The 27,687-nt window shown below is 33.8% G+C and overlaps 2 protein-coding genes across 2 annotated transcripts in view; one reads left to right on the plus strand and one right to left on the minus strand.

Moving 5' to 3' along the window:
* The window catches only part of LOC120623248, a 273,880-nt gene that overhangs the window by 56,000 nt on the left and 190,193 nt on the right, over positions 1-27,687 (plus strand). The window lies entirely within an intron of this gene.
* Positions 1-27,687, minus strand: part of LOC120623496 (GTPase-activating Rap/Ran-GAP domain-like protein 3) — a 101,106-nt gene that overhangs the window by 50,603 nt on the left and 22,816 nt on the right. The window contains exons 3-4 of the mRNA XM_039889541.1: positions 12,801-12,893; positions 10,515-10,596 (exon numbers count right to left, since the gene is read on the minus strand). Coding sequence (XP_039745475.1) covers positions 10,515-10,596; positions 12,801-12,893 — 175 coding nt within the window. The remainder of the gene's footprint in view (positions 1-10,514; positions 10,597-12,800; positions 12,894-27,687) is intronic.

The following is a 27,687-nucleotide window of genomic DNA, read 5'->3' on the forward strand; positions in this document are numbered from 1 at the left end:
ATTTACCTTTTGTTTTTTCAATTTGTTTTCTTCTCTGTATGTAAAATTAAGACTTTTTATCTATCTATCCAAACGAGTCAACTATAGTACATTCGACATTTCTCTAAAATAAATCTGCGTATGTCTGGTACCTGGTTTGGAGTTTGGAAATAATGCACACTGTGCCAGTAAGAGCACATTAAACAATGAAGTCCTATAGGCCGCATTGAAGCTGCGTGTTGGGTCTATGCCATAAACCCCGTCACCTGAGAGAGGAGACCAGGAGAGTGATGATGTTAATTCATAGAAGGTCTGAGTGAGAATTTCAAGCATTTAGGGTAACAAAAACAAGTAAAAGTGCTTTTTGTTCTAAAAGAAGGTATAAAAGCAGGCGAATAATAAGTAGGGCGACGTCGTAAATCAACATGTTCAGAACATTTCTTTTTATCTAACTTGACAGTTCTATCCCGCCAGATTGTATGTTTATTCACTCTTTATACCACTTAGTACCTACTTGTCGAAGTGGCGAAGTGCTAGAGTATCCCACTAAAACTATAAACTTGCTGTTGCTCGCGGCTTAGTCCACGTTTTTTTGAACTGTAAATTTTTCCAGGAATAAAAGGAGGTCTACCTAAATACTAAATTTCAGTCAAATTGGTTCAGTAGTTTATGCGTTAAAGAGTGACAAACATCCGACCACCCATCCATACAAACATGCCAAATTGGTTCTCTTTGTACATCATTTTGTCAGTTTTGTTTTCTGGGGCGATTTGGGAATTTAAAATTTTAAAATTTTCTTTGGATTGGTCCAGTCTAGGAGGCTTTGGCCGTGGCTGGTTACCACTCTATCGACAAAGACGTGCCACCTAACGATCTAGCGTTCAGGTAGGATGCCGCGCCGATTAGGGGTATGGATTTAATATGACCGTCAATCCCCCAACGGGTTAGCATGTTACCATCTTAACTTCTTCATCACTTCAATATAAATATAAATAAACATATAAAAATACTTCACTATCAGGTGAGATTGCCGTCAAGGGCTTACTGGTAGTGGAGTAAAAAAGAGAATGCCAAAGCGAGTTATTGTGTTCACTCATATCGGACAGTTATTTAGACGAACCTTAAAACATATATATTTGGATTATGCACGTTAAGTAGTAAGTAAACCAACGTTATTTTCATCTCATTGCTCTTTGAATTTATCTTATAACGCTATAATAAAATCTGCCACGCTTCGCTGTGGCAGATTTTTATGGAATGGTTGAGAAATGAGAAACAAAACAAAGAGTACATCACATATGTCAGCGAGTGTTTTTCTCGCTTTCGGTAGATGGCGCGTTCACTGGTACATCGGTCGTTAAAAAAACTGTAGTTTCGCGGTCGCGCATATGTGAGTGATGCAAAAAATAGATAAAAACAATCCTTAATGCGGATTATAAATCATGCTAATATTTCTGCTCGATCGGTACAGAACTTTTTGAGTTTTTGAAGCGTATACAAACCAACATAACATTTTTATATATTTATATACTAGTAGATTTTAAATTATGAAAGACTCAAAGAGAAGTTATTTTCGGATAAAACAAAGTTATTCAACATATTTTTATTAAATACCCGTGGTACTAATAAAAATACTAATGGTACGCTAGGTACCCAGCCCGCTTCGCCGGGCTAGATTTTGCTTTATTTTATTTTAAGCAATAAACTTACAATATTAAATTTTTATTTGAAGTCTCATAATATATTAAATCATTTATTTCTCTCCGTATTCATTCTCTTCTATTCTCTTCTCGAGCGGGTCAAGATCATTATCTACACCCATGTACACCCAACAATAGAATATCATCATAGTAAATAAAAGCTGTATTTGACAGTTTGGCAGTTCATAAATAGGAGTGCTCCGATCGTCACCAAACTTTACAGGATTACTCGCCAGGTCAATCCGGAGATTCCACACACTTTCTCTTTTATATATATAAATATACTCGTAGATGTGCATTATGAAAATTAAGCTTTATTTGCTATACTCCGGGAAAAGCAGGATAATTAAGCTTAATTTTCATAATATGTCCTGGAATTCCGCAAAATAACACCTGCTTCTATCCAATATTTAAATATGTGCAATTAATATAAATATTTTAAGGTCAAAGCTACAATTTGCCACCTCAAATAAAACTGAAAGGAAATAATAATATGTCACCCTCACTCGTTCAAAGCTTTGAGGGATTTCATCATTCAATATAATGTAGGGACCTACCTACTTTTACAAAAATAGTACGAATGCTGAAATAACAATATTTATTTTATACAACTTTAATGGAAATGGTTAAAGACCTTTCACAATAAAAAAATACTAGTGTCGTGCTTTGGTTATATTTATGATACTAATCAATATCTTCGTGTTCTACAAATAATATTTGTCATCATTATCAACATTATCAACTTTTTATCGGCCCACTACAGGGCAGGGGTCTCCTTTGAGTATGAGACCACGATATATGGTAGACCCAACACACCTTTGAGAACATTATGGTATAATACTCAGGCATACAGGTTTCCTCACGATGTTTTCCTTCACCGTTAAAAGAACTGATTCAAAATGAGGGTATAAATAATTTAAAAAAAAAAGTGCGACAATACTCACATCGCCCCAAAGTAACCATAGCTTGTGCTATGGGTACTAAGATGACTGATGAATATAATATAATAATATACATAAATACTAATAATATACACATTAACACCCAGACACTGAAAAAATACCCATGTACATCACGCAAACATTTTCCAGTTGTGGGAATTGAACCCACAGCCCTTCAGAGAGCAGGGTCGCTGTCCACTGCGCGTAATATCTGGACGCAAAGTTAAGTACTCATCCTCAAAAGATTATGTAGTATAACCATTTGAAACGATTCATCTTATTAAATTTATAAATTTAACACATACTAGGAGTATGTATTTATATTTAAATTGTCGTCGAACTTCAGTTTGATAAATTGCCCTTTAATAAACTGATTTCATTTGTATCATGGGACTTGATGAAGGAGCTCCCATGGGTACTGATTGGAAAGGGTAATTTATCAAACCGAAGTTCAATATTATACCTAAACATATTTTATATTGAAAAGAAATAAGACTGATTTCAATGAGTTCCAGTAAAAGATGGACTTGGGGAGAATCGGGCCAACTCACCGCGTTCACGACCCCCTGGGGTAGTACAGCAATTCGCAATATTATCACTTAACAGCTCTTGTATTCCGAGTTCCGAAAATATAGATAAGGCTGCGTTTAGAGGACGTGATCATTTTCACGTCATCTATGCTCAGAGCCGTACTTCAAAGTGAAAAATCATAGGTCGATTTTCGATAAACTTATCCTTATACATAGCGATCTCTTTGAAGCAACCAATGGCGTAAAGCACAGCTCAAGAAGAGAAAGGTAGTTGGTGCGTAAAATACATATATTTATATACATATAAATATATATTTGCATATATTGACGAAACAAAAAGGGATTAGGCATTACTGAGGTACCGAGGAATCAGACAAAAATTATCTTCAACAAGTAATAATAAGATTTCGGTCCGATATAAGGTATTTGTAAAGCAAGTCAAAAGATAAAGCGCTATTGAGTGCTTTCTGCTCTAACTGCATGCGGCACTGAGCGTCACCAAAGTGCGTGAGGAGTTTATGTTTATGAGTATGGCACTTGCAATATAACATTTCATTCACAATCAGGTCAACTCACCGCATTCACGACTCCCTGGGGCAGTACAGCAATTCGCAATTTTATCACTTAACAGCTCTTGTACTTTGAAAACGGATATTATAGATAATGCTGCGTTTAGATGGCGTGATAATTTCCGTGTAGCAGCTGCGAGGTAGACGCGCTCACACATGTGTTAACAAAAGTGAACTATATTTATTTATTGTTTATAATCATTGTATAGGTATATATTTATTATCAGTATATATCTATAATATTTTGTATACTTTACTATATACTACTTACATTACTATATATATAGTATTTATATAACCTACCTCTTGTCTTAATATTGCCATTGGTGGCTGGAAGAGAGCACTATATAGCACACAAACGCACGGGGAGTTCGCACATGCTTCGGGTAAGGGACCTTAACAACTAACCAAGTAATTACGAGTCAAAGTTATATATTCCTAAACACTATTCCTCAAAAGTACGAAACAAAGATTTGCAAAACGTTTGCACAATTATTACCGCAGAGGAAATACCCGAAAATAACGGTTTTGTAAGTGGAAATTCTAGTGACAGGGTTTTAAACTTTCTTGACATCGTAGTAGGGGTAAAGAGCGCGACCTAATTCAATAGCTCTGAGCCATACTTGAAAATAGAAGGTCATAGGTTCTTTTTTCTTTCCATACGACATTTTCTAAAGTGTATGTACTCGCCACTTGCAAGTGTATCTACTACGTGTTGCTGTGGAGCCTCTGTTCATTTAAACATTATTTTGGATCTAGATGATCTACTATATTAATATTATAAAAAGAAAAGATTTGAATTTGAGTATATTTGTATGTAACGGATAAATAGAAAAACCGACTGAACAAACATTAACCAATTATTTCACACACACTCAACAACACTCATTGGTTTTTTCATTTCAGTGATAGTAAGATTTCAGCTCGAAATTTGTTTGAAATTTGAATTTCAGACGTATAAGTATCTTAATATAGTCTTACAGTAAAAAGTTCTTACTTTCAAATAGTTAAAATATTATGTTATCTAGTATCGTGATAAAGTGTCCATCGTAAGTTAAAAACTATATTAACAGTATTTAAAGTGCATAGTCACAGACTAGTAAATATTTGGTAAATAGCCTATAATAAATGGGATTTAAGTAAATATTATTATATTATTTATATGGCGTTATAGTCTTTAGAAATTTCTATTCATGGCTTTTTCACAAAATTACAGTATATTTACTGGCAAGTTCCAAGAAATGTCTTCATTATTTAGGTTTTCCCTGTTGAATAAACCATATAGCGTGTGTTTATTGAATCATATGGGAGCGTTTTTGGGGTAAACGGTTTTTCTTTTATTCCAACGACGTTCATAAATATTAATGAGATTTTAAATTTTGATAAGAGTGTGTTTTGTAATATTAACCGTGATATAGCAAAATTTGTGTATTTGACTAAGTATTTAATAATATTTGACTTATATAATAAAATATTTTCTTATTGATCGACGTCTACTTTGAGCCATTGGTTGGTTGGTTTCCTATAGGGATTTTTCTTTCGGGAGTCTTATATTGCTTAAGTTCAGCTGTTCCCTCAAGCTCATTTGTTATAATTAGTCCATTCAATAGTGAATCTACGAACACCGCACGTTCTTCTTTAAGCCCAACTCGCAATAGCTTTTTGTTTAACATGCGTATCGGGGTCCGTCTAGGTAAATATGTCGGATTCTTAACGTCCTAGTAGAATTCCAATGACAGGAATCCGTTCATTTGTTATATTAAAAAAATATTTCAAAAATTGTGTTTTTAAAAAGCCACAAAATCCTGTCATATTTTCAGATTTAAGTGGAGTATTATTTGAATAGTTTTGTTAAAATCAAGATGATGATACCTTGACTTACATTATTACAACTTTATAGGTCCGAGTACCCTAACCTGTTGTTGGTGGATCTCTGCATATTTGTTGCTTTTATTATAATATTATCCTTCCTACCTGACTTTAACACTCTTTGGAAATGTTTTGGTGGGTGGCTTAATCGTTACGTTTCGGATCAAAGTACCATTATACCTAGTTCTCTTATAATCGTCGTCAGTCTTCAGTGTTCTAGTATTCGCGTGAAATCATTCCGGACTCTTTCAGAGAATTAATTTAAAGACCTCATACTGCCATAGTAGTTTACGAAAAAAAAAAAAAACTATTTTTGGTATTGTTCCGGTTCCATACTCATACTGCGAGGAATGATGATAATAATAATTAATCAACTAGGGAATAAAGTTCAAACTTTCAGATCTTCACTTTCCCCTAATTTATAAACTTAAATAAAACTTTCTATTTTCACCGTATTCGAAAAGGCTTGTTTGAAATACAAACATTTTGGCGTTCATCGTAAATTTTATCAAAGTTTACGTAAAGGCTGTACACCCAGAACTTTAAATTAGCGCGGTAATTATTATTGAAATGCTTTGTTTTGAATACAATATAGAGGTAGGACCAAATCGGTATAAATATTAGAATGCAGGAATGGTGAGAAAATAGTACAATTTATAATAATAATTAAACTGATGTGAACTCTTCTGTAGCCTAAATTATAAAAGGACCAAATCATTTCAAATGTGGAATATAAATTTTTGATTGTGGTCGTGGGCGACGTTCAATTAAAAATTTGCGCCTATTTGAATGAATTCACAAAGGTGGAAGGGAATCTAAATTGTAATCAAATCGGTTAAATTGTATTAAAATAATTGCTTTAAATATTTATACAAAGCAGGCTTCCAACCAAAAGTCTTTGGTTGGAAACCTGCCTTGTTATGACACTTAAAATAAATTCTTAACGAAAAACTTTCATTAAAAATACGTTTTGACATATTTTATTGAAGTGAAACTTAAGAATCGTTGTGATTCTAAAGAAATTTCGTTTTATCCAGTTTGAAACGCGATGAAACGAAAAAATTAGTCCACAGAGACACAAACACATAAATGTATAGGATTCAGCCGGCGAGAGAATGAGATAGAACACATTGGACGTTCTCGGAAACCATGTGTTTAGTATAAGTGTGTTGATTATTGATGAATTTTTATTTGTGTCAATATTTTCATCTCCTTGAAAAAAAGCTGAAAAAATCGTGAATACAGGTGGTAAAAAAAAAATATTTCGAAAACCGCAAAAAGTTCTACGGAACCTGTCCGAGATTTTCGTGCACGTCAAGAAACACACAAATAAATCTATAGAACAGAGTGAGATAGAAAACACTATAAATTTTTTACCTATTTTAGTTACCATGGAAACTAAATAATGAACCTTACATTTATCCTAATATTTCTGATACTCTACATCGAACTCAATCTCTAGTAGGCTTCTTTTTAGAAGTTACACTTCTGCCGTGTGTGAATAAATTGCACAGGATTTTTTTCTTTTAATAGATAAACAGCTTTATGGACATCAGCATAAAGAACTTTCAGAGCATGCGAAGTGAAAATATATTCTTACACTAGCTCTGAAGTCAAAATGCTACGCACGTAGATGCCAGATTACGCACACGGACGTGTCGTGGTTTTCTTTCATGTATTCTGTGACACCACGACAGCCGACACGCACCGTTTACTTTTCCATACATTCACCATTGGTCATGCTCACTGAAAGGAAGATAAGATGACACTTCTGTTCAGGTGAAATTAAACAATCGTCTTCCAGTAAATAAAAAGTATTAACAGGTGAACACATCTGTCCTTAAGCTAGGAATTAACCTGTAGTATAGACGACAGTCCAAGGGGGACGTTCTTATATGAAATGGCACATATATGTTAGACTGTCAAAAAAAAAATAGATATAAAACAGTTTAATCAGGTAATATGTGTGTGTGTCTGTGTCTGTGTGTGTGTATGCGCGAGGATGTATCTGGGAGTATTGTGTCTCATATGTTACTATTATTTGTGTTAAACTACAACTTTCAGCATATTTGGGGTGTGTAAGTAACCACTCATTTATACGGTTTTATATTCATTTTTATTTAATGGATAAATATTTAAAATAGATAATACATGATAATACCACAGTTTGGATTAGCAGGTACCTATTTTAATCAGTGTATGTACCTTCCAAGGTTGCGTCTTGATAAGCCATATGTTTTATTTGAAAATAAATGAAGCTCGGGTCGAAACACCCAAAGTTATTCACAATGCACAGAATTAAGAACTCACTCACTTTATACCATTTTAAATTTTGATAAGAGTGTGTTTTGTAATATTAACCGTGATATAGCAAAATTTGTGTATTTGACTAAGTATTTAATAATATTTGACTTATATAATAAAATATTTTCTTATTGATCGACGTCTACTTTGAGCCATTGGTTGGTTGGTTTCCTATAGGGATTTTTCTTTCGGGAGTCTTATATTGCTTAAGTTCAGCTGTTCCCTCAAGCTCATTTGTTATAATTAGTCCATTCAATAGTGAATCTACGAACACCGCACGTTCTTCTTTAAAAATACGTTTTGACATATTTTATTGAAGTGAAACTTAAGAATCGTTGTGATTCTAAAGAAATTTCGTTTTATCCAGTTTGAAACGCGATGAAACGAAAAAATTAGTCCACAGAGACACAAACACATAAATGTATAGGATTCAGCCGGCGAGAGAATGAGATAGAACACATTGGACGTTCTCGGAAACCATGTGTTTAGTATAAGTGTGTTGATTATTGATGAATTTTTATTTGTGTCAATATTTTCATCTCCTTGAAAAAAAGCTGAAAAAATCGTGAATACAGGTGGTAAAAAAAAAATATTTCGAAAACCGCAAAAAGTTCTACGGAACCTGTCCGAGATTTTCGTGCACGTCAAGAAACACACAAATAAATCTATAGAACAGAGTGAGATAGAAAACACTATAAATTTTTTACCTATTTTAGTTACCATGGAAACTAAATAATGAACCTTACATTTATCCTAATATTTCTGATACTCTACATCGAACTCAATCTCTAGTAGGCTTCTTTTTAGAAGTTACACTTCTGCCGTGTGTGAATAAATTGCACAGGATTTTTTTCTTTTAATAGATAAACAGCTTTATGGACATCAGCATAAAGAACTTTCAGAGCATGCGAAGTGAAAATATATTCTTACACTAGCTCTGAAGTCAAAATGCTACGCACGTAGATGCCAGATTACGCACACGGACGTGTCGTGGTTTTCTTTCATGTATTGTGTGACACCACGACAGCCGACACGCACCGTTTACTTTTCCATACATTCACCATTGGTCATGCTCACTGAAAGGAAGATAAGATGACACTTCTGTTCAGGTGAAATTAAACAATCGTCTTCCAGTAAATAAAAAGTATTAACAGGTGAACACATCTGTCCTTAAGCTAGGAATTAACCTGTAGTATAGACGACAGTCCAAGGGTGACGTTCTTATATGAAATGGCACATATATGTTAGACTGTCAAAAAAAAAATAGATATAAAACAGTTTAATCAGGTAATATGTGTGTGTGTCTGTGTCTGTGTGTGTGTATGCGCGAGGATGTATCTGGGAGTATTGTGTCTCATATGTTACTATTATTTGTGTTAAACTACAACTTTCAGCATATTTGGGGTGGGTAAGTAACCACTCATTTATACGGTTTTATATTCATTTTTATTTAATGGATAAATATTTAAAATAGATAATACATGATAATACCACAGTTTGGATTAGCAGGTACCTATTTTAATCAGTGTATGTACCTTCCAAGGTTGCGTCTGATAAGCCATATGTTTTATTTGAAAATAAATGAAGCTCGGGTCGAAACACCCAAAGTTATTCACAATGCACAGAATTAAGAACTCACTCACTTTATACCATTTAGAAGTAGACAGTTATTATTTTACCTCTAATGTTCTAACCGTCTACCATAAGTTGGATTATTGGATAGAAGCAGGCGTTACTTTGTGGCAATCCATAATATATTATGAAAATTCAGCTTAACTTGCTATACTCCGCGAACAGCAGGAGAATCTGTATGGTGTAATTTACCCTCAACGGTACCCGGTCTGGAAAAAAAATAGACCCGGATCGAACCCGGGTCCTCCCACATATATGATCTTTAGAGGTCATTAAAAGACATCGAATATCGTTTGGAGTCTTATTTCTCGTATGAAATGAATTATTTGAAAAACCGCAAGATGTATATGGCATTACATTACGGTGTAGCTTGCGCCTTAGATACATAACTAATAAATACATCATTTGATAAACATGAGATCGTTGTTTTGCAATTTCTATATCTGTTTATTGTACCTAGATTTATTATGTTGAAAGATATGAGAAACAAATAGAAAACAAGTGGTTACAATCTTGTTAATATTTATTGGATTCTTACAAAGTGAATTGTATCAATTCAATAAATATTTACAAACTGTATCTCTGAGGAAATATTCGCTTTATTCAACAAGATATGTATTGAAATATGGATTAGGATACGAAAAAGAAAGTTATTTTCTTCTTCCTAGTCAGTTTTACCAGAACCAAGAAAATATTGCGAGGTTTTTTTTGTAATGTGAGCTGTTCTCCGCTGTTTTGAAGGATCAGTTGGTCTGTTAAGCAACATTTTTAAAGTCTGTGTTTTCAAACAGACTTTATTCCGCTTGAACGGTTCCCGGACGTTTGTACTAGGATTACTAGCCATACACCATAATATGTCAAATTTCGTAAAAATCGGTCCAATAGGTAACGAACTACGAACAAACGAAATCTAAAGCACACTTTAGCATTTATAATGTTAGTACTATATTAGCGCTGGTATCGTAAATTTAAGACATCTTATTTACTTACTTTTTCCAAGGAAATATTTGAAATACCATCGTGTCTGGAACTCCGGGTTTTCCAAAACTGGAGCGCTAGGTGGCCCAAACAACTATAACAAATATTATTAATTCAGAAATTGTATGTAAAGGGACAAAAGAAAATTTATGTAAAATACACCGCAAACTCACAGGAGATGTTCCAGGTGCGAACGAATTTCATACTGAGATTTCGTGCTTGCATAAAATATTAATAGGAACAATAATAATATATTTTATGACCAAAGAATAAATGAACCATTCCCAAGCTCCTTAAAAATGTAAATAGGTGATACCTGCAATAATTTGAAGCCAACAGTGCTTGGAGATTTGCTAGGCTATAATGTATTCCGAGTAAAAATTAAATTTAACAAAGGCTTACTAAAAATTAATTTTGTTTGGAGAAAAGATCTATAGTAAGAGACACAATAATACCTAAACACAAAAGCTGTGTGAGAGTAATTAACTCCCGCACGCGATCCACTTCCGACCCATCTCCACTGTGTTCCATGATTAAGATTAAACCAAGTTCTCAGTCATTATAGGTCCATATAATAATAGAATTACCAAGAACCTACATATTTGTAGACATTTATGAAAAAACTTATAATTCTTTTTGTAAAATAATCTTTGGACTAGGTATGCGGATCACTAATTTAATTATCTATAAGCATATAAGCGAGGGCTGCACCTGCTGCAGTCATAACATTTCCAATATTTTCACATATATGTATTGAATGTTGAGCCTCTGCTAATAATGTGTAATCTCTTTAGCATAGTAAATTTTCGGGCAAAGTATGATAAAATATGCAATGAGTTCTCATTATAGTCAACAAATAGAGCAAAAAGCAACTTCATATTATTTTAGATGAAAGCAATTTATGTGCCATAAATAATTTTTATATTCTTGCATTTTAATTTGACTTTTTTGCCAACTAACTTATATTTTCTGTAGTAGTCAGTATTATCTTAAATACATACTTTTGGTTTCTTTATTTTTATATTAATTCCCTTTTTAGCTTTAACTGTTTTCTGCCTCTGTGTTATTGTGTATATCCGATCCCCTTTGGTAAAGGGGCTAGTTGAGAACCAGTGTACTTAGTGTACAACTATGCTTTATTACACTATTCATAAATGCATCGTTGATTCAATTTATAAATGTGTAAAAATAAATACCAAACCGAAGTCTGTAAGCTGTATAAAGAAGGAACAGATTATAAGGGTAGCATATAAAACATTAGCACAAAATATGTCTAGTGACTTTTACAACAATCGCTGAACATTATTATTTCTACCACGTTCTTCCTTAATGGTGATTGACGCAGCTGAAACCGATGTCAATCGAAATTTTCGATAAAGTTATACCTAGTTGGTTGTTATTTCTTGAACCGACGAACTTTTGGTGGGGTTCAGCCTCAGCCTTTTACCGCTTATGTCCCTCGGTTTCTTGCGTTTGCTTAGATGTCGCTTGTACACCTACTGTCTTGTCTACCAGCGCTACGTTTTGAGGTTCTCGGTTGCTTTATTGCTTATCAATGGTTTCTAGTTCTAGCGTCAATTCAATCTTCTAATTATAATTTGATAAAGGTTAATCATTCTATATTGCCCACTAATTGAATCTAACTTTTAGAGCCACGCTCATAGTTATTGACGTAAGTTATATACAAAGTGTTAATCAAACGAGCGTGATGGTCCGAATTCGACAGCGAAATTAAACTATCTCAAGTTCGAACTGTCCAGCAAAACGTTCAACCTAACTGATAGCTAAAGAAATCAGTTTAAGTCAAAATTACAAAGAATATGACAGAACAGGAATGTAACATAAGAAGTTTATTTTGCAAGTTGCGTCAAAAAATGAACCCTCACCCACTGAGACGCTGTTATGTTGGCACTTGATCTACGGAGGTAATTTTATCGTATTGATAAAACGGTTGTAGCTTTACCTTGAATCATCATGGTCTAGTAAAATAAAGTCTATTAAATCAATTCAAAAATCCTTTGTTTTGTAGAAAACCGCACCCACCCTATGAGCGTATTATTAGTAATTTCCCACAGAAACGAACTGACTACAATCGCTTAAAGCAGAATTATTTAAACATTACAGTTTTAAATGGCATCCTTACAAAAGGGACCTCCATAAAATTATAAAAGGTAATGTTGAAACAGCAGTGTCAAAAATATTAAAATAATAATGCTTTTAGTGATGGTAGTAAGCCCTCTACGAATGTGTAGTCTGGTCTCGATTCGCCATGGTTTAGAGTAAGCCTTTCATACTCGCCTCGTCTTTTTCGCCGAGTGAGTTGCCATTTTCAAGGCGGTACCGTCGTACCACTGTGTCCGCTGCACCTCCTGCCTCGATCGACGCCGACAGCTGCAACAATATAAGATGAAAAAATGAAAAATGGACCAACAAAACAAACTTCCTCAGCAGCCCTATTGGTTGTAACCTAGAAAACAAATAAGTGTTCAGTGAAAAAATAAATATTAAGTAAGTAAAAGAATAGAAAATTGTAGCCACTGATCGAAACTACGACTATTTTGAGCGGTAAATAAGAATGCGTATCCTTGTCTTTATATATTTAAAGCTTACATTATATACTATAATATCGAAAGCAATTTTGAACTCACATACATACTTATTATTTGTTTATTTAAACATCGAATTCAATATCTATCTCTAATACATTTTATATCGTTTCGATATATAGTGATACATTTGAGCACTCCCAACATCCCTTTTAGTACACGCTTTAGTTAAACCTTATAACTAAGCTTTTAAAGAGTTGAAACTCTAATTATGAACTCTTCGTGCAAGTAGGCACAGACTGAACTGACTGAAGCAAACCTAGAACTTCACATTGCGAAAGGAGGCCATGAATAAGAGCCCCGGTCGGATGGGTTCGAAATTAGTTTGACGATCTCGATAAATTTCGTACGTGAGAATTGCCGGTATAATATTCTGAGCAGACCTTCTCTATTAGGTTTTAGGAAAGTGTGGGGTCTTTAGTTTGGGACTTCCGGTATTCACTTATTAAAATTAGCAGGTTATGTTGCCGTTTGGTATCGATATTTGTGTGCATAACTTAAATAAATTAGTTATTAGGTTGTAAAATAGATTAATCCATCCACTATATCTAAAAAAGGCTTTGACCTTATTGACTGACAGACAAGCTACGGCCGAAATAACTGAAAATGTTTTTTTAATTTTTTGTTGATATCATTTGAGCATCCTAGAGGTGTTCTTAGGAGGATTTAAATTACATAAGTACTCGTTTGGGGGTAAAAGCCAAACAAGTGTAATAGGGAATTAAAGACTTTAATTTTTCAAAGTAATAATAAATAAATAAATATACTACGACAATACACACATCGACCTTAGCCCTAGCTTGTGTTATGGGTACTGAGATGACTGATGAATATTTTTTTTATGACTAATATATATAAATACTTATATTTTACATATAAACACCCAGACACTGAAAAATATTCTTGTTCATCACACAAAGGTTTTCCAGTTCCCAGAAAGCAGGGTCGCTGCCCACTGTGCTAATCGGCCGTCAAAGTATATTGGATTCGTGGTTTTTTCACGATAATTGTTACGATAATTGGTATTAAGGTTTCCGGTTTACGCTTACATCCACCACGCATTTCCAATGCGGATCAACGGGAGTGGACAACACGAATTTCTAAACTTGGCGCTTTTCTGTGCACCTACTTTGTGCTCAACGGTCAACCCGGTTATTGAACCCACGACTTAGTGATTTGTTGTCGAACATATTAACAACTAGGCCAATGAGGCAGATGTTTGGATACGATTTACCAAATATACCTATTTGCATTTGAAACCGTGCTTGTCAAACAGAGCTTGTTAAGCGATCTCATTTCCCGAACTAAATCCAATTCGTCTCCGTAATATTAAGAAAATGTTTTACTTGCTCGCGAAATAGCTATTACGAATTTAATCGTGATTTGTCATTTCTTATTCAAAATCCACCTTCGTTCGCGTCTTGAGTACTGAAAGTTAGGTATATAGATATTTAGAAACACGTTTGCAATCATACTGTGTGAGATTTTTGTGACATCGCTCGTCTGGGGAAGAATACCGCCTTGCTTATTTCTGCCGCTCAGCATCATCGCTGTGTTCCGGTCTGAAGAAACTCCCGCAACTACGCGTTTTTGTCCTTGTATTTATTTATTGATTTCGAAAAACAAACCGCTAATAAGTACATATTATCTTATCCGTGTTTTACGAACGTTGCGAGCTATAGTGAATGTTCATTGTATTACAGCTTTTACAAATTGTTTCAAAATCAACTATGTCATTATTAAATTTGGTTTGAGTATATATGCTTATATACTTTAATAAAAGTGTATTATAAAAGATATGTCTACAATATATTACAGAAAAGAATAATAATATTTATCTCGGTGTATACTCAGATTGTTGGACACAGAGTGGCACTTTCTAGGACGCCTTGCATTGCTTGCATGCCCTGCGAGGTGTTGCTCTGTTTTTAGGTTATGGTTTTCTGGATTTTTACTTTACATTAGATGTTTATCAACTTGGTCCTTTAATTATAACTATTTAAAAAAAAATGACGTTCAATGCAATTTAAACAGTTCAATTTCAGTCGTTTACACGTATTGAACTACAGTAGACACCCACAGGGTGATTACGTATCTTGCGACAGGTTTGCGACAGGCGTAAATCTTGCGATAACTGCTGTCAAACGTTACTTTTGTTTATTTATGGCATGGAAAAGTGAAGCCAGTGAAGCAAGAAAAGTTGCAAGCCTGTCGCGAGATACGTAAATCACCCACCGGAGCATTAATTGCCTAATCTATAACCATAGTTATGAAAAAGAATAACGTTTAAAAGCCTCTAAACATTACTAGTTTCTTCACGGACCCAGCTGCTAAAGGAGTCCTAAGGTAGTACTAATTAAGAATTCGGTTTTACAATACTAGGTACACAATACATTAGATCTCTTGTATGAGTGTATACTAAGTGATCGAGAAGACATTGTTTTGTACATTGCCATTCAATACGAGATCGGTCCGCTGGCAAACATCAATGGTATTTGAATATTGAAACAATATGACTTCAAAGTAAAATGGTAATGCCTCTTACTTTGAAGCTCCAGTCTATGCTTAGTCTATACGTATACAGTTAAAAATTAAGGTCCATTTTGCTCTTGCGTTACTCATAAACCATTGAGGATTTTCCTCGAGCAAATTCCCGGGGAGACCGCTAATTTACATATTATAATATTGTTATGTTGACTTTATTCGTAACTTCATAAAATTGTGTATGTGGGTTTGACAACCTCTTTAAAACAACGGTTTATTTTATGGATTAATGTGTGGGAGGTCCTGGTTTTGTCGCGATCACTAAAATTAATGAACGCTAATAAATTTTGTTTAATTATTATCTGTATTAATTAATATGCATATTTAATTTTTCTTTCATTTGACAAATAAGTTTAAATTTCAATTTCAATTTATGTTAAAAAAAAAAAATTTTTTTTATTAATTAATGTATTTAAAATAGAATATAGAAACGACCAGACATTTTGTGAGGCATATTTTTTTAGCTAAGTCAGAAAGCAAACGATTGGAGGAAAGAGAAAACGATTTATGTCAGCTCCCACCGTACGTGTAATTTGAAATCTTTTATGACGATGATTTCTCTTGGACGATACTAGAATAATTTTACGGAGTATCAACACTCCTAGTAGGTTTTTTATTGTCGATGGCAACACAACAGTTCATTATCTCACCTGTGAGCTTGAGATTCTTATACTATTCTATTCATATTGAAGTTATAGCCCATCCATATTTGTCCGGCTAGCGCTTCTAAGTTTTGAGAAATAAAAATAAACAATTATAGACTTCAAATGATGTGTTTATATCAATTTTAATTTGATGTTATACTGTTTGTGATCAAGAACGATTACAATTGAAACTAAAGAAAACAGTCTTAAAATAATGTAACCTTCGCACTTTTACTGACTACAGCTTTAGGTAAAGCTCTTGGCCTAAAGGATGCATTTTCGCCCTTGATTCAAAGGAACCCTTGATTCTATGGTGATCATGTCTTAGCGAAACGTTTTGAAGAAAAGGAAGAAAAGCGTTATGTATATGTCCATGGAATAATAAGTATGTAAAAAGAAGAGCTTTCTGCGTGATGGTAAGTTAAATTCTTTTACTTATTATTTTTATCCACAACATTTACATGTAGATATTTACTCACATGCGCCTCTAATTAAGCTTCAGGCATAGCTTGTGATTAACACCCAATAATTTTCTAAGCACGTTAAATGTAGATTTGTTTAGAAAATAGGCTGTGACAGACGGTCTGAAAGAAACACGGGATCATATAATCAATTATTAATTAAATATAATGACAGTGTATAGTGAGTACATATTTGAAAATTTAATGTACGTTAGTAAAATCATTTCTAAATTTAAGAAAAAATGTGACTGCAATAATTTAAAGATTAGAAGTAAGAATAAACTTACTGTGCAATATACTAGGTTGCATAAAATTCATAATTCGTTTAATGGTTATCGCCATCTTCTCACTACCGTGTAATTCTTATGTACGCATCAAAAGTGCCACCTATGGGCCGGGCCTACTTGAATAAAGATATTTTTGACTTTGACATTGTACTTTTGATCGGATGTCATCATCATCATCATCATATCAACCCATTACCGGTAAACTACAGGGCACAGGTCACCTCACACAATTAAGGGGTTAAGGCCGTAGTCCATCACGCTGGCCCAGTGAGAATTGGTGGACTTCACACAACTTTAACAGAACATTATGGAGAACTCTCAGGTAAGCACGTTTCCTTACGATGTTTTCCCTCACCGTTGAAGCAAGTGATATTTCAATTGGAGGAACATAAGTTAAAAAAGTTAAATGTACGTGCTGGGATTCGAACTCGCCCCCTCCCAAAGCGAAGTCGAAGTCCTACATACTAAGATCACCGTTTCACAAAGTGGAATTAGGACATGCGGTCTATGGACTCCAAATTATGAAATAACATTCGGTGTTCGGATTGTTTTTTTTCATGTATTAAGAAGTATTATATGTAGAAGCGCGTGCTTTATCACCGTTGGTATATAATGGCCTAGCGGTTATTAAAAGTCACGGAAGATTCCTTTATCATCCGAAAGGCCACCAACTGAATTATGCCGCAAGGGCCTATGGTACTCTCCCAGCCCCACCCACGCTACTCCTCAGCATGCAATTTTTTGTTTACATGCCTGAAACGGGCATATTAAACTACTTGGCGGTATACGCCTTTTCTTGTAACAAGCTATAATTATAATTTCCCAAACAAACCAGAGCCACGTACTCTACTTGAGACTTTCCATTTGAAACTACAACACACATTGTGTGCCCAGGGAAGTGTTTTAATTACCTAATCAATCATTTTTATACTGAAATAAATTGGAGAAGCCGCACAATTTCCATCCAACTTTGTTGATCATGCCAGCATTTTCCAATTCATACGTTATGTTTATAAATTAGCTATTAAGTTAGGTAGGTACTTTATTGTGAAATAGGTATATCAATACCAACACGGGTAGCATGGGCAGGTGACAATTATATCCCCGGGGAAAGGATATAAATTTATGTTCTCCCACAGCTTTATCAACTCAGAGCACTGGCGCACAAGTGGAAATAATATCCAAATAATATATGTGTATTAATAAACGGGGGTAAACGTCTCCTATTCCATGTTCCAGAGGATATAATTGGGGGATATAACTTTTATCCCCCGTTCGTGCTAGCCCTGCAGGTGTCTAAATATGTTGCTTCGTTAATAGAGTTGTTCCAGTTGTGGAATGCAAGAGTCTACACCATCAGGTGATGAATGGTAATTTAAGAATATAGTCTGTGTACGTTCCGAAATTCTGGTACAAAAGTACATACCTTACATGCTTTAAACTCAATCCCTCAAACCCTCAAATAATAATAAAGAGCTATCCGTGTGTTTCTACTACCTATCTTCTTACTAAGATATTATTTAAATCTAAATAATATTTTTATAATATCTGTTTTATTTAAAGTGGACTTATTCAATGGTGAAAAAAAATTAATTATGTATATTTCAATGAGTATATAATCAAAGAAAATAATAATTACTACTTCGGTGTAAAATAATTATTATTATACCGGCGGTGTCTTAAATACTCTTTGACAGCCAGGGCCATACAACGATTCTAATAAGCACAACTTTTCAAAAAGTAAAGGTAGTATACTGTTAGTTTGCCTGTCGCAACCAGTAACAGTATAACTTTTTCACTTCAAATGCTCTTAAAGTCGTACTTTAGGCTCTATGTAAGCGTACTAAACTTACTACGTTGTTTGTTACTTTTTTTTTCTTGGTTTTTAAAATGTTTTCCTCCATGTCTTGTTTATATTCATTCCTTGATGTTTTCCTTAAGCACATGCCTGAATCAAATAACAGCAAGAACCTGAATCAAATATATCAACGTACTCGTAGGTATAGTCAATTCATATTTAATGGCCAAGTGGTCTTCATAGCCTGTGCTCAGAAGATGAGCAAATGAGGGTAAATCATGAAACTACTAGTTATTTTTTTTTTCAATTTATTCTTTTCTTAGAGGAGTTGTATCTGAGATTCTATTATTAGGTAGGTGTTTTTTTTATCTAATTTATTATAATAATAATATTATAATAATTTTGTAAGCGATAGATTTAAAGTACCGAAGTATATATATATATATATATATATATATATATATATATATATTATATATATATATATATATATATATTTATTCACAATCTAAATAAGGAGCAATCATTAACTCGGTCATAAAACCCCATTTTATCGTTAACTTAAATATTAACTTTTGATCTGACCCGCGAATCGAACCTTATACTGAGGAAAAATATTATTCACAACCGAAGTGAAAAGTCTCACAACCGAAGTGAAAAGTAAAGTGTGTAAATCGGTTATAAAAATAAAAGAAAAAGTGTGTGTTTATATGTTCCATATAGGCTCCAAAACGGCTGAACCAATTTCAATGAAACTTTCAGGAAATCTCCGGATTGACCTGGTGAGTAATCCTGTGAAGTTTGGTGACGAACGAAGCACTCCTATTTTTGAACTGTCAAACTGTCAAATACAGCTTTTATAATATTTACTATGATGATATTCTATTGTTGGGTGTACATGGGTGTAGATAATGATCTTCACCCGAGAAGAGAATAGAAGAGAATAAATACGGAGATAAATAAATGATTTAATATATTATGAGACTTAAATAAAAAATTTAATGATGTAAGTTTATTGTTTAAACAAAATAAAGCAAAATCTAGCCCGGCGAAGCGGGCTGGGTACGCTAGTCGGTTATAAAAATACTTAAACATCAACCCTCGCCTTCGTCTCGGGTGACAACAATTTAGGATGAAATGGTTTTTATGACCGACATATCACAAATGTAGGAAAATCGTTTTTATTTTTGATTTGTGAATTTATATAAGAAAAGATATTACAGCTTTAGGTACTTCCGCGTTGCGAAAGCCTCAGAGCACGAGTCTGACTCGCGCTTGGCTGATTTTATTTGGCGTGCCCTGAGAAATAATTTAATTACATTTCTTATTCAATATTCGGTTTTGAATTTCTCTCTCACACAATTCTTTGAAGATGATTCAAAGGAATCAAGCTTGGAGGTAGATATTTGAAATTGTTGGTAAGGTATAAAGGTATTTGACGTTAATTAAACTCTCTTTAGTTTTCACACATAACACTAAGTTCTCGTATTAATAACTCCAGCATCGCCTGAACCTTTATCGCTCAATACGCCATTTTACTAACCACTTCAAACCACGTGCTTAGGTTAAGGAGCATTAATATCCTGGATAATGGAATATTTAACGGATATTAATGCTCCTTAAATATTATATAAAAAAAAAATAACTAGTAGTTTCATGATTTACCCTCATTTGCTCATCTTCTGAGCACAGGCTATGAAGACCACTTGGCCATTAAATATGAATTGACTATACCTACGAGTACGTTGATATATTTGATTCAGGTTCTTGCTGTTATTTGATTCAGGCATGTGCTTAAGGAAAACATCAAGGAATGAATATAAACAAGACATGGAGGAAAACATTTTAAAAACCAAGAAAAAAAAAGTAACAAACAACGTAGTAAGTTTAGTACGCTTACATAGAGCCTAAAGTACGACTTTAAGAGCATTTGAAGTGAAAAAGTTATACTGTTACTGGTTGCGACAGGCAAACTAACAGTATACTACCTTTACTTTTTGAAAAGTTGTGCTTATTAGAATCGTTGTATGGCCCTGGCTGTCAAAGAGTATTTAAGACACCGCCGGTATAATAATAATTATTTTACACCGAAGTAGTAATTATTATTTTCTTTGATTATATACTCATTGAAATATACATAATTAATTTTTTTTCACCATTGAATAAGTCCACTTTAAATAAAACAGATATTATAAAAATATTATTTAGATTTAAATAATATCTTAGTAAGAAGATAGGTAGTAGAAACACACGGATAGCTCTAACCAGGTTGCTCTTCTAAAATTTTAAGTTACAATGTGAGATGGTGATAACAAAAAATACATCCGGCTAAGTTTGTTGTGGGCTTTTTCTTAGACAAGGAAGCGTTTGGAACCCTCGTAACTTTAGTTTTAAGTTTACGAATATGGTTATCGCCCTCTTCTCACTACCGCGTAATTCTTATGTAATGTACGCGTCAAAAGTGCCACCTATGGGCCTACTTGAATAAAGATATTTTAGACTTTGACTTTAACTAGCTATTCCACGTGGTTTCAATTTAAAGTTTAAGCGACCTATTTACGATTAGGTACGGCAATATGCTAAGGTCAACTCGCTTGGCTTATTACATAAAGGATACTAAGGCCGTAGCCACCGTTAGAAAGCTCCATCAAACTAGAGTAACATCTCCTCGTAGGGATCTTTATTGCAGTAATTCTCAAAGCCATAAAACTGCTGCCGCTCAAGAACTTACAACTACTAAGCGTTTCATTATGAACCATATTGCGTTACCTCACTCATATTAATATGTGGAGTTCAATATTAGGCGATTGAGCTGGATAGAGTACAATGGTAGGATTTTATGAACAAAGGCTGCAAAGAAGAGGTTTTATGAACGAACCCTTAAGTTAATATCATTCAACAAGTACGTTATTGATAAAAACAAAAAAAAACATAACTCTTTTAGCTCTTTTAGACATAATTTTAAAATAGCGCCGCACCATACAGCCGCCATAGTGATTTTTTCCACAAAGTGTGTAGCCAGTGTCACTCGGGATAATCATTATTATCCCTAGTGATACTGATGATATTTCATACAATTTAAATCTTTACAGGCATTTTATCAAGCGTTATGGTGGGATAAAGAAACGCACATACATACCTTACCGACTTTTTTACACGAATAATACATTTTTTGTTAATATTCATTCCTTTATGTTTCCCTTAACCAATACCTGAATAAAATGACAGCAACAACAAAATATCAACGTACTCGTAGATATAGTCAGTTTATTATTTAATGGCCAAGTGGTCTTCTTAGCCAATTAAAGCAATTGGCTCGGGAAATCGCGAAATGAGATGTTATTTTTTTTTTATACGTATTGTATAGCCAAAAAGTAACATTGGCTGATAACTTATCTTTCTATATGTGTGTTTCAAATCGGTAGTTTCAGAGCCTATTCGGTACAAACAAACAAACACAAAAAAATCTTTAACCTTAAAATATTCATAATAATAAAGAATAGGTCTAAATTTAAGAACATAGAAGTAGAAGCTTATCACACACGTGCCAGTATTACATACGAGGGTCGTCTTTTATTAAAGGTTTACGAAGTATACAAATTGTAGCGGATCCAATTTTTCAATTCAATAAATTCAAAACAGATTTAGAGACCCGAGTAAAGTAATTTCGGAATATAAATGAGGAATTGAGCTTGTACACATATATACCTTGGACCGTTTTCGGGGCCATTTCGTTTATTTAATATGATTGATAGAGCATGTTATATAAAATATTTGAAGTTCTAAATAGCTTTCCATAATGTGATCAAAATCATTATTTTTTACAATTGTTAAGAAATAATTTATTCAAGTAACTAATTTTTCTTTGATTAACCATCAGCCATTGTAGCAGTAATGAAGTTCCTTGGACAAAGATCTTTCGCATCAAAACCGGCTGTTCTAGCTATTCAGAAATAATATAAATTTATAAATTTATTTCCTAGCAAAGTCCTCTACCTGAATTCAATCTGAGAACTTGTGACTTTTCAACTGTTGGAAACTTTTCTTTCCTCCAGTATAGCTTATAAAGAACAACTAAATACTTATCGAGTGAAAGTTTTAAAGGTTGTAGGTATCACGAACAGAAAACATGGACAGTGGTCAATAAAAAACTATCGGTTGGTTTCAAAAGTTTAAAAGGTAGGATATTTGAAAAGTAAAAAAAAAGTTTAATCTATCTGTAATTGCGAACACCAGGAAGAAGTTTGACTTTTTTACTTTACTTTATCTATATATATGGTTAAGATCTGTAATCGTTGCATTTTTTTCACATATTATGACAGGCAAGGTGAGCATACGAGTAGGTACTCTATTAAGGCGTAGCAAGCGTATAATTATAAAATACGTTTTATAATCTGTAGCATTAAAAATTATATACAACAACATATTTTACGAGTATAATTATAATGTTGCTAGGCTTTTAAAAACTTATTTTTTATGGTTAGCTGTAGGATACCAACAAGACCCTTCGTTACTAACCATGCCTCCGTTATTCGCTAGCGGGCTGTATCTCATTAACCATAATAGGTAGAGTTAAAATTTTCACACAATACTTATTTCACTTTAAGGGGTACTTTTTTTCCCAAGAAAATAATATGCTCCGAAACACAACTAAGCGGCAGAAATAAGCATGGTGCTTACTTAAATTGCAAATGTAAGAAAAAACTGGTTTATGATATAGCAAACTATATCCAAGTAGGTTAGACTCTGCTAGCTTAATTAGCCAGTATATCAATCAAGCGTCGGCCACACCTTGACACGCGCCTTACAATAGGCAATATAGCGTGATTGTAGGGCGGCGACAAATGGATAGTAATATGTAGAGACAATCAGTCACGAGTTAGCGAGCCTTTGATGTGGCGTGATAGAATTTCCGGAGACAAATTACTTCAAATTTGACGAAATGCGCAGATCATTAAGTGCATTAATGGTCGACTGACGTTGGACCTGGATCTCTTTTGCGATGATCCACTTGTAAGCACAGAAAATATTCAAAACATTATGAGTGTAACTGAGGGCGAGATAAATGAAACGCCTTTGAATAAAGATCACTGTTAGTACTAATAATGTTATATCTCTGAGACTGAGCTCAGCATAGCAAAATCGAGGAGTTACGTATAAAAAACTAAGCATAGAAAGGCACAAAAGAATAAACATACGAAATAAGTACCTACAACCGAAAAAAACACTACACTATTTAAGCATACAGTTCTATTAGTCCGAAATTTTATTTAGTCCTTACCTACATGCTCAATATAATACCATGAACATAATCGTAATAAGTTTGTACATTACGAAACAAAGATAACGTAAAACTTTAGTAAGCTAGTCATTTACGTAAGCCAAGTCTAAACAAGGTCTAAGTTCGCTTTATAGATCACAGTCAGATATTCTTCTGGGTAGAGTATGCATGGGAAACACTATCTATAGTATGGCCCAGATAAATAGGCATTCATTGCTTAGCGTTAGTAGAAAGTATAAATCCGCAAAGAATTACTTTCCACTTAGCTAAGCACAATCTTTCATACCGACTTAAATAAACGGGTCTAAGGGCACGGGCAAAGGCTTTGTTTAGCTCAGGCATAATCGTAGTTTACGCTAAAGTACTAGTTTCCTTTAATTTTTCGGATGCATTGCATACAACATACTAAATTGTTAAGCGACCACAATAAACAGAAACCGATTTATTTCGTTGTTAATTTTTTTTAAAGAATATTAATGAATCTCTAATTGATATTAAATATATAACATAACCTTATAACACTTATTATTGTATTTGAAAATAAATAGTATGGTCTAGAATTTTCACAATATAATAAAATTGATCGATACCTATGACATGGCTCCGACAAGTTTGACGTGCGTTATTGTGTACTCGCCTCGTGCTCTCAAAACAATGTTAACGTTGTTGGAAGTTTGGATTTTTATTGTTTATTATATGATGATTAAATTGCGTTTTTTCTTAAATTTCTCGACTACGTTTTACTAAATGGACACAGTTTCAATAAATATATATATAAATATTGCAAGCATGTTATCAAAATCTTTCATTAATATAGGAAATTAATGCTTAGAACATGCTAAGTCCAAAAAACTCTGTACTATGGCTCATTGGCTTAGTATTTGCTTGACTTTCAACGAAAGTAGATGCTAAGTAAAGTACTGTATATTTAAGGGAAAGTAATGCTTAAAACGAATTCCAAATTTTCAGATGGCAGAAATTTTCAGAATTTTGTAGCGCTACATTTTCATACTCATACAGTGGATAGGTGGATAGGCTTTTTAAGTTAAATAGTAACTGAAATAAACAAAACAACCTATAATACCTATGAACCGAAATAAAATCTAAAACGTCTTTGAAACCACCGTAGCGAGGCATAGTGCCTAAGATACTGGCAGCATTGCCCGTTTGATTGGCGAAACTATTTCTTTGGCCAAGGTATCATTGGTAGACTCGTTAACCCTTTTTGACTATTCTTTAAAAAAAGCTCGAGCCCCTGTCCCGAAGTCTCTACTCCAACAGGCACAGAAATGAAACCGCTATCAAGTTTTTCATATTTACGCCTCTTGGCCTGCTCGGCACTGGTAGCAGCCGCATACACTATTGACGAGGTGGTCAGGATGTGTAAACAAGTGACCTTCCCGGCCTCCACGGAATGAGCATCATCCCATCAGGTCTCTTGCCATCGCTCCGCGCCAAACCAACAGGTTCTCATACAGCTGAATAGTAACTTAAGTTTGGATATGGTATCTGTCATTTTAACTATAAATCTATAACTGAGTATGGGGATCGGAATCAAGATAGCTGTGTTTCTAATTTTCAAGATGAATATTCTTGATAACTGACTTTTAAAATGCTCTATATACATCCAATATAAAATATTGAACGACAGTAATAACTGCGACAAGGTTACGTAATCGGGCACAGTTATGGTCGAGACATGAACACACATGGAAACTCACTAATTGTGTTGACAATCAATCATGGGTAAAAAGTAAACTTGATACTTGATACTATTTTGAAATAGATTAATTAAAGTAAGACCATTTTTTTTTAAAGACGTTTGTGTACTTATGTACACGCGATAGACGTTATACTTCTATGGCGTAACAGAATTAAAATCTTTTTAAAAATTTTATCTTTTGCCTTATTCTGCATTTGTAGAGAAAACTACTCTAACAAAACAAAATAAATCTTTCAATGTTTTAAATACCTTTTTGTATTTAATACATTGAAAGATTTATTATGACGCATTATCTAGTTATCTGATTAGCGGAAAACCAAGTTTCATCATTAAAATGTGAGATTTTTGTTTGTACAATTGAATCAATTAAATCACCGGAATTAACCCGCAGACTTTGACAATTCAAAGTACACTGTCAAACCTTTTATTGAAAATAAAATTGTTGACTATAGCTGACTTCAGGGTGTCGGTTTTTCGTGACGGTGTGCGCGCGCATAATAAAAATTTACTATCATATTTTTTTCCTAACGCGCCAAAAGAAGTATAACTACAATAATTTCATACAATTACTGTAAACTACTCGATTGAATAAATTCATCACTAGTTATTTTTTACTCACTTGGTGGTAACGGTGCAGTCTAAGATAAGAAGGCGCTATTAGAAAGGGGAGGATTCGAACGCAGCGTCGTAATGAAAAGCACCGTTTGGCGGTTTACTTTTTCCGTTTTGGGAACCAGACAAAACCTGATAGATTGGAAGAACATATTCTAAGTTCGTTGGATAAAACTATCGATATTAAACAATCAAGTTTAAAGGTTTTTAATTGATTATAATATGATATCCTCGATATCTTATAATGATTGAAATGATTTTTAAATACATGTGACATAATTAAAGGTTTCGTGATACAATCTGGCTTCCTGTTTACCTAAAACAGGCAGACTTGACTTCGAAGAGCCTATAACGGAGCTCTACCTACATGAATTTGTTGAATTTGTATTTATTCGTATTCGGACATTGGTATAATATGGTGTACTGTAGTTGGATCGGTAAAGTTTATATTGTTTTATTGGAGAACATATCAATCACACAAATTCCCGGTTCAGCGCACCGCTGACAACAATAGAGCGTTGTGATGTGTTTGTGTGTGTGAATTTATCACGGGTCAGTGATGGACTTTATAATAATATTATTATTTGCTACGACCCTCGTTTTTCTTTATCGAACGCACAAAACAGAAGCAGAAAAACTAAACAAGAATTTCAATCAGAGATTATTGATTAATAACCAATAATCTCTGATTCACCTACCTACTTCAAGGAATATTAGCGTAAACAACACTATCTACATAGACAGATTTCATAAAAACTTCACAACAACGGCAAAAAGGAACTGTTGAATATTGAAAAATATACATATTGGATAGAAGCAGGAGAATCTGTATGGTGTAATTTATAATTACTTCTATCCGTATACTCCACGTCAAACAGATGTTTGGTGTGGAGTATACGGATTGAAGTAATTATAAATTACTCCATACAGATTCTCCTGCTGTTCGCGGAGTATAGCAAATTAAGCTTAATTTTCATAATGAAAAATGTACCTCAACCAGCTGTTGCGCGCGGCTTCGTACGGGGTTTTTTTGGTTTTTCATAAACTGTACATTTTCTCGGAATTTAAAACCTACGTGTTAATCTAAGGTATAATCTATCTCCATTCAAAAATTCAATCAAATTAGCTTAGTAGTTTTTACGTAAAAGAGAAACAAACATACATACATCCATCCATCCATCCATCCATCTATCAATCAATACAAACTTTCGAATTTATAATATTAATTA

Source organism: Pararge aegeria, chromosome 4 (genome assembly GCF_905163445.1).
Source record: "Pararge aegeria chromosome 4, ilParAegt1.1, whole genome shotgun sequence".
NCBI lineage: Eukaryota > Metazoa > Arthropoda > Insecta > Lepidoptera > Nymphalidae > Pararge > Pararge aegeria.